Source organism: Zosterops lateralis (genome assembly GCF_965231275.1).
Source record: "Zosterops lateralis genome assembly, chromosome: 3".
In the NCBI taxonomy this organism is placed as follows: Eukaryota; Metazoa; Chordata; class Aves; order Passeriformes; family Zosteropidae; genus Zosterops; species Zosterops lateralis.
In genome coordinates, this window is record NC_139764.1 from 79,269,040 (window position 1) to 79,282,140 (window position 13,101).

At 44.7% G+C, this 13,101-nt stretch overlaps 1 protein-coding gene across 9 annotated transcripts in view; it reads left to right on the forward strand.

Moving 5' to 3' along the window:
• Positions 1 to 4,870: 4,870 nt before the first annotated feature.
• The window catches only part of SNAP91 (synaptosome associated protein 91), a 78,779-nt gene continuing 70,548 nt past the window's right edge, over positions 4,871 to 13,101 (forward strand). For all 9 annotated transcript variants that reach the window (XM_083858029.1, XM_083858033.1, XM_083858025.1 and 6 more), the window contains exons 1-2: positions 4,871 to 4,888; positions 5,465 to 5,624. In XM_083858029.1, coding sequence (XP_083714155.1) covers positions 5,495 to 5,624 — 130 coding nt within the window. In that variant the 5' untranslated portion in view covers positions 4,871 to 4,888; positions 5,465 to 5,494. The remainder of the gene's footprint in view (positions 4,889 to 5,464; positions 5,625 to 13,101) is intronic.

Here is a 13,101-nt window from a genome sequence, read left to right on the forward strand (position 1 = left end):
GCTTAGTATGACTTAATATAAATTTTTTGATGAATGTTTCCCTTACCAACATCAACAGCTTCAATGGAATACAAAACATTTCTATTGAAGTTAACTTGTAACTTCCTTAAATTAATTCTCCCCTCTTTCTAATATCAATAGAAAGCTGTTATTTCCACATTTACTATATTAGAATACATATTACCTATAGAAGCAGTAATTTAGGTAGCTTTTGGCACACAGACTTGTTAAAACAAATCTGTAAAAGATTAGTGCTCCGTGTAAAAGAAAAGATAAAATAATAATTTAAAAAAGACAAATTTAAGCCTAGTGTGAATCTGTTCTGTGGAAGTGCAATATACTTCATACATACCTCCAGACTTTTGCATTGGAAGCTCTATCAGGATCACAAAATGACCAAAATCAATCATAAATAGTGAGGAATTTCACAGGTACTGATTTTCACAATTACAGGACTTTTGCTCCATTTCTGATACATATGTCCATCTGTCCCCTTTCTGGTCTATTAACCTCAGTGTTGCTGCCAGACATAAGCCAAAAACTATTCCTGCAGCAAAAGCTATCCTTGTGATGCGGATGATGGGGTCCATTAACGCATCAGTCAACAGAGGTCTCTAAGATAATACATATTTTAAGGTTGCCCGTGTGGGAACCAGCATGCTGAGTAAGGAACACACCTTTTTCATCTGTACAGAACATGCCAATTACCACCCTTCTGTAACCATCAACTCTGTAATATGCAGACACTCCATATTCTGCAGAACATGACCTCACTCTGACATAGCTTAACGAGCAGTAAAAGAGCTCGTTTGCCATTCTTTGTGTAACTTTTCTCTTCTATTAATTCTCTATTTTATCTAAATTAACTTTCTAATTTTCAAAGTTCTTCAAAGACACAAAAAAGGCACTTCCTATGGGATGTAGACCATGCACTTGTGCCACTAAGCCTGTACCCTGTACCACTCTGTAAGGCAGTTCTCTTAGATTAGTAGCTCAAGTAGTTTTCCAAAATGTAACAAATCTTGTGCCTGGGATGTACAAAGACATTCAGGCTACATCTCTCTCAGACTGTCTTTCTGACTGGAAAATTGACAAACTTCTTCAATTTCTTCAATTGTTGCTTTATATCACAGCAACCAAAGGAACTACTGAAACAAATGCCATTAGGGAGGGTGACTACAGAGGCTGGACAAACAGTTGTGGACAGAACCCACACAAGACCAAGCAATGAGGTTGTATTTAACGGCAGAAGCACAGAAACTCCTGAGTATTGCATGATTTGAGTACTTAATGTTGCATGTGGTGTAGAGAAAGCATAATGCAAACTACCTGGCTCCATCCTCCTGATACAAAGTCAGGAGGATGCTTCTCCTTTGAAAAGTCTTTTTTTCCCCCTCCCCAGAGCTAAACAGATCTGCTCAGGACTGCTGCTATCACTATGGTTACAGCCAGCCTCTCCAGGAGCTCTGTTTGTACCACTGGCCCTAAGAGTAAGAGGGAGAAGCAGAACAACAGCACTGGGCCTGATGCATGCTCAGGCACAGATAGGGTGGGGTCTAAATCTCTGCCTGGCCTGTGAAGGCAGGAGGAAAGGACACCAAAGTTGGCTGAAGAACTGGAAGACTTGACAGGAGAAACTGGGAAACAAATGGAAAAAAAAAAACAGAATTATGGTGAAAACCCCCCAGATTTCAGAGCATCCGACTGCACGAAAACAGAGTCTACATGCTTTACATCACCAAAGACATGGGCAACTCTGGGGCAGAATTCAGGTATGAGGTGTGATGAATCAGCCCTTACACACACCTCCTCCCCTCCACGTGTGCTTGAATGTGAGATTAACACAGACCAGCTCTATTTTTCTCACTTCAAATTCAGTTAAGAATTATTTTTGTGCCTCAAAATGGCTATTCAGTTTGTCATTAATATACCTCCTCTTTTCTAAGGCCTTCATTATTAAATTGAAAGCACAGTTATAAAGAGTCAAGAAAGACATCACCGATTCTGTGTTATTTTTAGCAGCAATAACCTTTTCCAGCTGCTTATATGGCCCTCATCTAGACCTCCACCAGCCAAGCTGTGAACCTGGGTTTTGCAGAGCCAGCACACCAGGCAACTTCTTGGGACTTCATCTAAAACTACCTTGTGGAATGGCAACCCCAACTCCTCATCTATTTAGTCCTGGACAGCTCCCTCCATGGTGTATCCTTAATCAAGACAGTTCCTATTTACTGTGTGGCTTTCATTACAAACATGAACTCTTCTTTTGTGGGGTTGGGTTATTTTTAGGGGGGTGGTGGTTGGTTTTAAATCCAAAAGCAATACAACTTCAGTAGATCACATCCCTCCACTCTGAATTTAAAGAGTACTAATGTCTTCTCGTCTTATGTTCTTAAAGCACCTTGGGTTTTCATTAAGAAACTGCATAAATTTTAAGGCATTAGTACAGATTATCTGACTTATGTTTTGTTTCAGTATTGTGACAATATGAAGATATAAAATTAGCTGAATATTAACAATCACAATTTTTGGTGACACAGATCCAAATCTCAGTGACAGTAACTGTTGATAACAACATGGACTAGTTCAGAAAGTATCCAGACCTTCACACCGAAGATGTATACGAGATGCTAATAAAAGTTGCATCACTAATTAAATATTTTGGCTAGCATAAAGTTGAAAAAACTATCCTGGTTGGAGGAAATAAAACCATTCTAAGTTTCTGCTGTGAGGAGTCAACAAATCCCAAAACCTCTGTCAGTATTAGCAAGAAAAGTTCAGAGTCACTCTTAATGACAACAATGCAACATGAAGTATTGGTAGATCCCAGATGTTTCTTTCCTCTGAAATCAATTGGGATTATGACCCCAATAACTGATTGTGAAGTACACAGGAAAAATTGTTTGTGTGCCTCTGTTAAGACATGCTTCTAGCTGCCACAAATCATGTCATTAATGACAAATTCCTAGGCATTGAAGTTAACATTTCTGTGCTAACAAGAACAATTTCCAAATATTACTAAAGTTTGTCCATACTTGAACAGTGAACTATAGTAATGCTAAAAAGCACAGTATTATCTTTCTGTGCAACTCCACAGTTGATTTATTTACTACTCATTACTGAAGAGAGATGAGAAACACAGACACATTCTCAATATTGGAATATGAATCTCTCTTATAGGAACATTGGAAGTTTACAGACTCCTAATGCTGATTGCTAACAGTGATACACACTTCACATCTTTTTTTGAAATTAAATCCCACTCCATAGTCAAACACGGCATTTGAGAAAACCTTTGGATCTTGAAATCCAAAAATCTCTATCTGCTATGCAAAAAATGAGATTTAACCAATATGGAAAAATGTGCAAATCTGAACACCTGTCTTCAGTGGCCCAAGGCACCATTCTACAGCTATTTTGGAAGAGATTTCACACAGAAAAGATACCTTGAACTTTTGAGCAGTATTTTAACAGCATTCCCAAGCTTTCGGGCTACCTAAGATTTTAAAATTTCTGTGCTGTCAGATAATAATAATAATAATAATAAAAACAACAGAGAAAAAGCAAGAAAGAATGAAATAGTAATAGAATGAACAGAAAGAATGAAATAGAAAGCTGATGTTTCCTACAGTCACAAACCACAATGCTCTGTCAGTGCTCTGCTCCTGGCATAGCAAATGAGGATGGTGCCATATGTCTTTGTATGCAACACAACCCAATTATCACTTGGTGTGCACAACTCTTCAATACTGGCCGTAGGTCGTGTTTTCTCCAGCTAGTTAATGGCATAAGCGGCATCGTCTTCTGAAATATGTTCTACCGGCAGCTGGAAGCGATTGCCACCAGTGCCATTTCCTTTAGACCCCACCCACCTAAATCACTTTACTCCAAAACTAAGTTCAGCCAATTTATGGTAATATATGTACGCCACATCTCCCAAAACTCCCCGGATCGCTCCGGTAGGCTTCAATTACACAGTGAAATTGTAGCAATGCATCCTCCTGTATGAGTGTGGCTGGGCTGTAACCAAGACCCTTAGGCTCCCTTAGGTAACAGAGAGAAAACCCTTCTGGGGACATATTTCAGATGTTTTTGATAACGATAACATCGTGACAACAATCTGGAGACACCCAGCCTTGTGCGCGGCTGTGGGAGCCCTCAGGGCGCTATTTCCAGCGCTCACGGCAGGCCCGCGGTGCAGACGGGGCCTGTCCCCCGGTAGCGGGTCCCCGGGCCGGGCCGTGCCGTGCCGGGCCAGCCCCGCCGGGCTCAGTCGGGCCGTGCCGTGCCATGCCAGCCCCGCCGGGCTCAGCTCGTGCCGTGCCGTGCCGTGCCGTGCCGTGCCGGGCCAGCCCCGCCGGGCTCAGTCGGGCCGTGCCGTGCCGTGCCGTGCCGTGCCGTGCCGTGCCGTGCCGTGCCGTGCCGTGCCGTGCCGTGCCGGGCCAGCCCCGCCGGGCTCAGTCGGGCCGTGCCGTGCCGTGCCGCCCGCGGGTACCGGGCCGGGCTGCGGGGGGAGCGGGGTCACCTGACTGCGCCGGGCCCCGATCTGCGGCGGCGGCTCCGCTCCGTCCCGCCCTCTGCACCGGGCTAGGGGCGGCGCTGCTGCGGCAGTAGCGCGGGGATTAGGCTGCGGGAGGATTAAGCCGCCGGCTGGAAATAGCAGCGTCGGCTCCCGGGCGTGGACGCCCAGCGCATCCCCGGCGGCGGCGGCGGCGGCGGCGGCGGGAGGGGACGGCCCGCCCGGCACCTGGGGCTACCGGGGCCGGGGGGACGGGGGGGGCTGCTGCGCCTCGCCAGCGGGCCGGGCCGGGCAGCGGTGGCGGCGGGGGCCGGCAGTGCCCTCCCCGGAGCGGCGGCAGGAGCACGGGAGGGAAGGACGCGCTGACAGGTCGGCCCTGGCGCTCGGTCCGGCCCGCTGTCCCCCGCGCCGGGATGCTGCAGGGCGCCGGGCACCGCCACCGCCGCACCCAGCGGCGCCCCGCTGCCCGGCATGGGGAAAGCGGTCCCTGTCGGGGCCGGGGGCGGCGGGGGGGAGGCTCGGGAGGGCAGAACATGGCGCGACGGTGCCATAATCCCCCGTCGGGGAGGCGGCGGCGCGGGCGCTGCGGCGGGGCCGGGGCGCGGCCGGGGCAGGTGCGGGAGGGAGCCTTCCCCAGCCCGGGGCTCGCACCGCCTTCGTGTGCAGCCTCCTCCAGCTGCCGTCATTATTTCCCCTTCATCTGTTCCGTGCGACGCCTAAAATACCCTTCTCGTGCCCCGGGCGGCTGCAGGCGAGGCAGAGGCTTACACAACGGGGCGGGGGGGCCGCGCCTCGGCAGGGGCCGGGCTGCCCGGGGACCACCGTGCGTGTGCGGGGCCCTGTGAGTGCCCGGTGCCCCTGCCCCGCCGTGCCTCCCCCGGCCGCAGACCCGGCATCTCCCCTCCCTCTCTCCCTCCCTCCCTCCCGTGTCTCTCGCCCCTGCAGAGCGGGCAGCCGCCAGCGCGCCGTGCGAAGATGTCGGGTCAGACGCTGACAGATCGCATCGCAGCTGCTCAGTACAGCGTTACGGGATCGGCCGTAGCCAGAGCCGTCTGCAAAGCCACCACGCATGAAGTGATGGGGCCCAAGAAAAAGCACCTGGACTGTGAGCATCCCTTTTTGTGTCCCCAGCGGAGGCCGGGCCGGGGCCTGCCCGAGGGCGCTTTGGTGGGCCTCGAGCCGCCGGGCTGTCAGGCCTGCTCTAATCCAGCTTGCAGTGCATGAGGGTGATGGGAAATCTCCAGGAGAGGATGAGTTATTATTGCATTTCTTCTGTTATTGCATAATACTGCTCTTTCGGCCATTTTTTTTCCTCATGACCTCTTGCCTTTTATCCGGGAAGAGAGTGGAAAGAGCGCCTTATGTAGCAGGGCCTTGGGCAGAGGGGAGGGAGTCACAGGGCAGAATGGACACACACCTGTCACTGCCTGCTTCCGTCAGGATTAACCTAGGATGAGATGTACATAAATGATATTCCCAGACACTGGCCGAGCACCAGTACGAGTGGGGCCATTTCCACAGCACTGCAGCTCCACTTCTGAAGGGATCCAGGTGATGGTGTGCTTAGATGGCACGGCACTGGGATGACACTGTGCTGTAGATTGGAAAAACCTTTGGAGAATTTAAAGGGTTGTTGCTGAGATCCCAAATATCTGACAGCAACTTTGTGAGCTGTCCAGTAGTTTGCATCGTGTTTTATTAAAGATGGCTGTTGGCTTTTGATGTATTCTGGACTGACATTACCTAGTTAAGGCATGAAACAAGGTTGAGGCAAAACACCTGTTGGAAAACGATGAGCTAGTCATGTTCCATCCTGACAATTTCACCTGTCAGCCCCTGCATGGAGACACCAAGTAGTAGAATGGTGAAAGTATTTGGTGGTGTGATGTTAATTGGCCTTGTTTGCAGTAGTATCTTTGTCCACCACTGAACTTTGCAGATCAACAGCAGGTGTTAATATCTAAAACAAAGTGGGTTCCCCATGGTTTTTTTGGACATGGTAAGAAGTGCATTCAAGTAAAGATCAGCAGGTTTTATACCAGGCAGCCTCTTGGCTGCTGGCCATTACTAAGTAATGCTGGTGCAGGTGTTTGTGGGTACAGTTCTGATGAGGCAGTATTTGTTAAAAGGAGATAGCATTACTTCTGGAAAATAATTCCAGATTTCACTTCTAATGACTTTGTAGCTTTATCCTCCAAGTGACAAACAGTAGGCTGGTCTTTCAGTGCATCTAGATGCTCTTGCATGTATGTCCAAGAAATGCTGATGTAGCAGCATTGATTGAAGACTCACTGGAGTCTAAACTGTTGTTTAAGTAGATAATTGGTCCTGTTTTCATGTATTCTATCACGTTTTCTTGTACATTTAAAAAAACCATCTTGGTTATTGACATCTCTTCTACGTTGTTATTTGGTAGCCGTCAACACTTTTTAATCTGTGGGCTGTGTCTGGACTGTCCTATACAGACTGTATCTGTTACTAGAAGCTTTAGCTTAAAAAAAGCGTAGCTCGTGTGTTTGAAAGCATGCTGTGTCTGTGTGTCTCTGTGTTTCTGTGTGTGTATATATATAAATAAAAGCACTGTCTGGACTAGGCAGGATTAAAGTGAGGTAGAAATAACCTACCAGTGTTATCGTAAGGACTGTAAAGGATTTGTGTTTGAATATTGAATATAATATTGAATATATTATTACTACTCAAGAAAGTGGGTATACTGGAGAGAGAAGCCAGTAGAATTCCACAGAATTTCTTACCTACCTGCATATCACACATAAAAGAGGAAAAGAAGTTATAATTTCCTGGGAAGACATATGCCTGCTCTTTTTTTTTTTTTTTTTTTTTTTTTTTTTTTTTACAAGCTATAAATAACAGTTCAGAGTTTAATTGACCGGGTGTGTTTCAGGTCGGATAAGTAGCCCACATTTGAAGATGTGAAGAATGAAAAGTAAAACTTCTCAATGCCTTAAAATAAGTTTTATATCGATTTAGATGATTAAAAATGCAAGTTCCAGAGTGTGATGGTTGGAGTGATGCCTTATGAGCAGCTGTAATTCTGGTATTGACAGTGGAGTTCTGTGTCCTTAGGGAACTCCATAATTTTATTTAGTGTCTTAGTGGGCAGGTGTCAAGTCACACAACCTCTCTTCCACTGCCTTACTTAACAACTATGCTTTGTAAATTAAATTGAGAGATCAAGTATTTAATATGGGTTAAGTAGTCCTGTAAAGGATGGAATCCAATGATACCTGATCTCATATGTTTTCTGCAGAAGATAACAGTTTCACAGGCTTATAGGGAGATCATAGATGACAAGGTGAAAAGTGGTGTGTAAGGAAGGGAGAAAAAAAACAGAATTAATGTCTTCAGTGTAGAAAAACTGACTTGCTAGATGTTTACTTTTGTGTTGTTTTCTATACTTGTTTCAGCTTTCAAATACAGAATATAATATAGATGCTCCTGTCTTTTGGCATGGGCTCTTGGTGCTGGACAGGCTGGTCATGTGGAGGAGTTCTGAGTATCATTGGTTTGCTGTCTGATGCTCATTAACAGGATTTACTGTTTTCTGGAATTCCAGATCTCCTACTAGTGAACTTTCAACAACTGCTGGAAGAAGTGCCAGGTGGCATTAAATGAGTTTCTCAAATCCCTGTGGTGGGAAAAGGAATGTAAATCTAGGATGCTCTGATGGTTTGGGACAGCTGAACTCTGACCATTTTGGGCTTATTAAACTATTGTCATCTAAAAGTTGTCTAAAAATCACGACAATAATATGGACTCCTATCCCTCAGCTAACCAATGTTTGTTAGCTAAATTATTATTCCTGTGGAAAAGTGGGGAATTGGCCACTTTGTTTTGATGCAGTGGGAAGGGCCATTGCAGAATTGGGTGAATGAGGCATGTGGGCTACATTAAGGATATATAAACTGATAATTCAAGTGGGAAGGCAATACTTGTGCACAGCATAGGAGTTGGAGTCTAAGAATTGTTGTGAACGATGTGTTATGACTTCATTGAGGCTTTAATTGCGTGGGCCAAGTAAAAGGCTGCTTCCAGCCTCAAATGGGAATGGCTCTGATGGTATCAACAAGAGATGCTTTTGGAGAAGGGAATTATGTGACTTAAAAACGTGAAAACACGTCATAGATGAGGGGAAAGTAGGTAGATCTCTACTCAGCTCTTTTTATAGGATCTCACTCAGAAACAGACATTCAAGCTTTCGTTTAGGGAAGTGAATTGAAAACCAGTGAGGTTGTTGCATCTGCAGGTGGTTGTAACAAGTTCCTCTTTTTGAAAATGATAGAAATGGCTGGGATTTTCTTTGCCTTATTTTGCTAGTGACTTGCTTTGCAGTAGGAGGAAGTTCTGCAGTGTGTATGCTGAAAAGACCTTACTTCTCAAAATAATTCTCATAAGGTAGTGGACCTTCCCAGAAGCCTGATCAAGAGCTAGGAGATGTTTGTGAAAAGTCAGAACAAAGCAGATGAACATCAGGATTTGATTTTCTGTGGCTGTGGAGATGACCTGTGTATCTCTTGTAATTTATTTTCATCCCAAGTCTAATTTTGTGTGTTTGCATGTACCTGGCAAGCAGAGGCTCTAAAAAGAAGTTTATAGTTTAATTCAAGGTGGAATTAGCTTAACAATTAACTGAACTGCAGGGCTGGTGTCAGTATTTTGCCTGTAAAGACACTTATTTCCTGCTGTATTCTACCTTTCTTCTGCAGTCTCTGATGAGGACCTAACAAGTTTGAATCACTGTGGTCTTTAGTGTTGAAATAGAAGTGTCCGTTGACCCAAAGCAATGTGTTAAACTTTTTGCCTAGGCTCAGTAAAGATGACGTTGCTGGATCCCACAGGTTCGTCTTAGAAACTTTTGTCTCACTCCTGAGGAATATGTCTTTCTCTGCTTTTTGGGAAAGTTTGGGATCAGTGGAACTACCTTGAGTCCCTAGACTTCAATGTCTATTGACTGAGTGGGTTAAAGGATAGGGTTAACTAGCCTGTGTATATTTCAGAAGTTGTTTGCTGTTGAAGTGATCTGGGGAGTGTTCCAAGACTGCTGGCACTTGTGGCCCTTTCCTGGCGGGAGTAGTGCAGATGTACTGCATTGCTCTGCAGTCCAGGTGACACTCTACAGTCTCTACAGCTGTGGGAGTATCTTCAAGAAAATTGCCAAGAACAGAGTCCCTGTACACACTGGGCTTAATCCTTCACACTTTACTAATGAAACGGCTTTTATGTTTCACTGTATCTTGTACTGCAGTTATGTGTCGAAGTTTCTATGTGTGAGAGAGCTGACTTGGTTTAAACGTTACCACTGAAGATCAGCTGGAATACTGTGTTTCTGTTTTTGTTGTCCTAGCTGGATTTTATAGTGTGAATTCCTCTGTCACACCAATGAATTGCTCTCACACCTGAAAAGAAAAAATATTCAAGCAAGCAGTTGCTTTCTTTAATTTTTTATTGGATGTCGGATTACCACCTTTATTGTGTGTAAGGACCCATGATCGGTTTTTATGTTGAATGGCTGTTTCTGTGGGCTTCTACCATGTCCTTTCCCCAAAGGGATTGAGGACACACTTCATTTGGAGGCATGCAGGTCTCTGAATAGGAGTACAAATAAATGCCTCTCGTGGGTAAGGGGAGGTAATAAGAACACTTTTTAGATTAGTTGTTCTTGAGTATTTAAGTGGCATTAACTTTCAATTCCCTCCCAGCCCCATACTGTTTTTAAGGCATGTGTAATACCAAGAGAAGTTTGCCCTTCTAATCAAGCTAAGACTTGGCCAATTCTTCAAAACATGTTTGAATCAAGGTAGAAGTCTGAATTGATGTAAAGATCCAAATGTTGAAATATGAGTGGGATCACTTGATCCTGTGCATTTCAACTTTTCTGTGTGCAAGTTCTCTTATGGTGCCATGCCTTAGGAAAGGAAAAGGGAAGATGAAGGAACGGGAAAATGAGTAGGCACTGTAATATTAAACTTTTTTCATGTAAGCAGTGTAACTTGATAAAGATGGACTAGTTCTGAGGGTAGTCAATCTTAGTATTTTTCAAAAGTAAGCAAGATCCTTCTGTTAAACATGCTTTGTCAAGGTCACGGATGACGAATTCTGGGACAAGTCAGGTCTTTCTGTTGTACTGACTTCCATTGTAGACCTTGATAATGGAGTAGCTATTTATGAGATGGTCAGGATGACAGTGACCAGAGCATGGTTTTTGTAACTTCTATTTAGTAGTTGAGTATGTTTCATAATAGTCTCATAGTGTTGCTGCCTTAGATCTTGGCAGCACTTGAACATCTTCTAAATGACAACAACAACAAAAAAATCTGCAGGTTTGATTGATTTTCTGAGTTTTGATTCATCTATATCTCTGATTTCCCAGCCTCACTGTTAAATCCATTATCTTCTGTGCATATCTTACATGGACCTGTCACACTAGTGAGGAATTCTATGAAGTCTCCAAGAAAATGCTCTATAGGTGTGGTCAGTCCATGCTTCTGTGTCTCTGCCATGTGAAGGATCCTCTGAAGTGCTTAAAAGTAGATGACAGCATAACTTTGAAGGGCATAAAGCATTTTGAAGGCTACTCATTTTCTCTGCTTCTTGCTGGACTGAGAAATTGATAACCAAAGAGGAGAATTTCCTGCTCTCAGAGCTCTCACTTATGAAGAAATGGTAGTGTAGTAGAGGCACACTGCTTTTACAATTTTTCTACTGCTGCTCAAGATTCTTGATATTACTTTGCTCTTCCTATCCTGCTTACCTTCCCACAGTGCTGGGTGTCCATGACAAGTGTTGGCTGCAGGGCTGGCCTCTGTGAGAGGAGACCAGGGCATGCTCTGTGCCAGACACAGCCAGCTGCACGGTGGATCTGCTGCAATACACAGCTGAGCCCATCCACCAAGTCTGTGGCACCTCAAGGAAAACAAACTTAAGAAAAAGCAGAAAATACTGGACAAATGGAGGAAGTGGGGAAAAGAAATGGCAGAGAGAACACCAAGGTTAGAGATGGAGCAGGATGCATTCCATGGTGCTGGAGCAGATATCCTCTGCAATCTCTGGAAGAGACCCTGTTCTCAGAAGTCACAGCTGCAGCATTTCCCAGTGCTACCAAAACCCTGCCATGTGAATCAAGTTCACTCCCTGCCAGCACGAAAAACAAAAGGATAGACCTTACTCATTCAGCTGTGGACATAAATTATTGCTGAAGGAGCTGGCTCCAGCATTTCTGGGGAGGGGGAAAAATTGGGGTGGAGTGACATTATATCCCTTCCCTTAGCCTTACTGTAGCCTAAAGGTGAGTCCAAACAGTATCCTTAAGTTACCATGCCCTGTTCGTTTTTTGGAGCACAGGTCAGGATGCTGGTAAGGGTGGAAAAGCACAAGTTCTGTTGTGTGCCTTGGGTAAATACAGGAGTCTCACCAATGAGTGATAAACCTTGCATCTCCAAGCTTTGACACATGGCATGCAGAGTAGGAATACTAGTATTCTGGCTGGTATGGAGAGAGGGCTTTCAAATACCCTGAAAATGAAACAGCAAGGAATAAAGCAAGCCAGGAAATCAGGGTCTGAATCTCATTGCAGGACATATAAGGAATAGGATGGGTCAACTGGCACAGAACTGAGCCCTGAACTCAGTCTAAATGAGAAGATGGAAGAAGCCTTCCTGGGAGCCTTGCAGGCACTGATCTGTAGTGCAGGGTTTGCAGCAGTACTTTTGTTCCTCTGAGTCAGCAGCATCAGCAGGATTGCAGTGTGAAGCCTCACTGGTAAGCTGATACTAGAGTATCCCACCCCATCAGATTCAGCACAGCTGCTTGATTTTCCTTCTGTCCAAAATTTTGCTTGGATGAGAGCTGGTGGCTTAAATTATCCTGAATAAACCAGGTGTTGGCAATTGTTGGAAGGCAATTGGTATACTTGGCAGAGGCCAGCTTGTCACTTTGCAGAGTATGGTAAGGTCTGCTTTTTCTGAAATCTTGCAAATCGTATGCTAGACCCTTAAAACAGTTCTTAATGCTTTTAATCTTGCTGTTTTGATCATGTTTACTTCAGACCTGGCTGAAAATACTCAAAATCAATATAAAACATGTTTTGTTGATGCTCATAAATTCTCTTTAGGTTGTGAAACATATTTTCTTAAGCACTTGAGAGCTGTTCACTGAGAGAGGGAATATACTCTACTATCCATCTGCACTAGCATCACAAGTGATATTGGACATCAGCCTTGAAATGAATGTAGGTGGAATACTAGAACAGTATTTTCTAGGCTGCTGGCAAATGGGGCATTCACTGGGTATCTGAGGCTCATGTCTTAGTTGTAGGTACAGGAAATGACAGTGCACAGTATTACCACTGACTTCTGGACCAGCCAAGTCTAAATACCTTTCTGTTTCTCTTTTCTGCCCAGGATAATGTGATCTCATGCTTTGTTGTAGATTATATCTGTATCTTAACTTCATTTAATGAGTGGGATTGGATGCTAAAAGGTCCTGATGTTATGTTAATGTTGTTTCTTTCATGTAATTTTTACTCTGAACAGAGGCAGCATGACAGTCAGTTGTCTTTCCTAGAG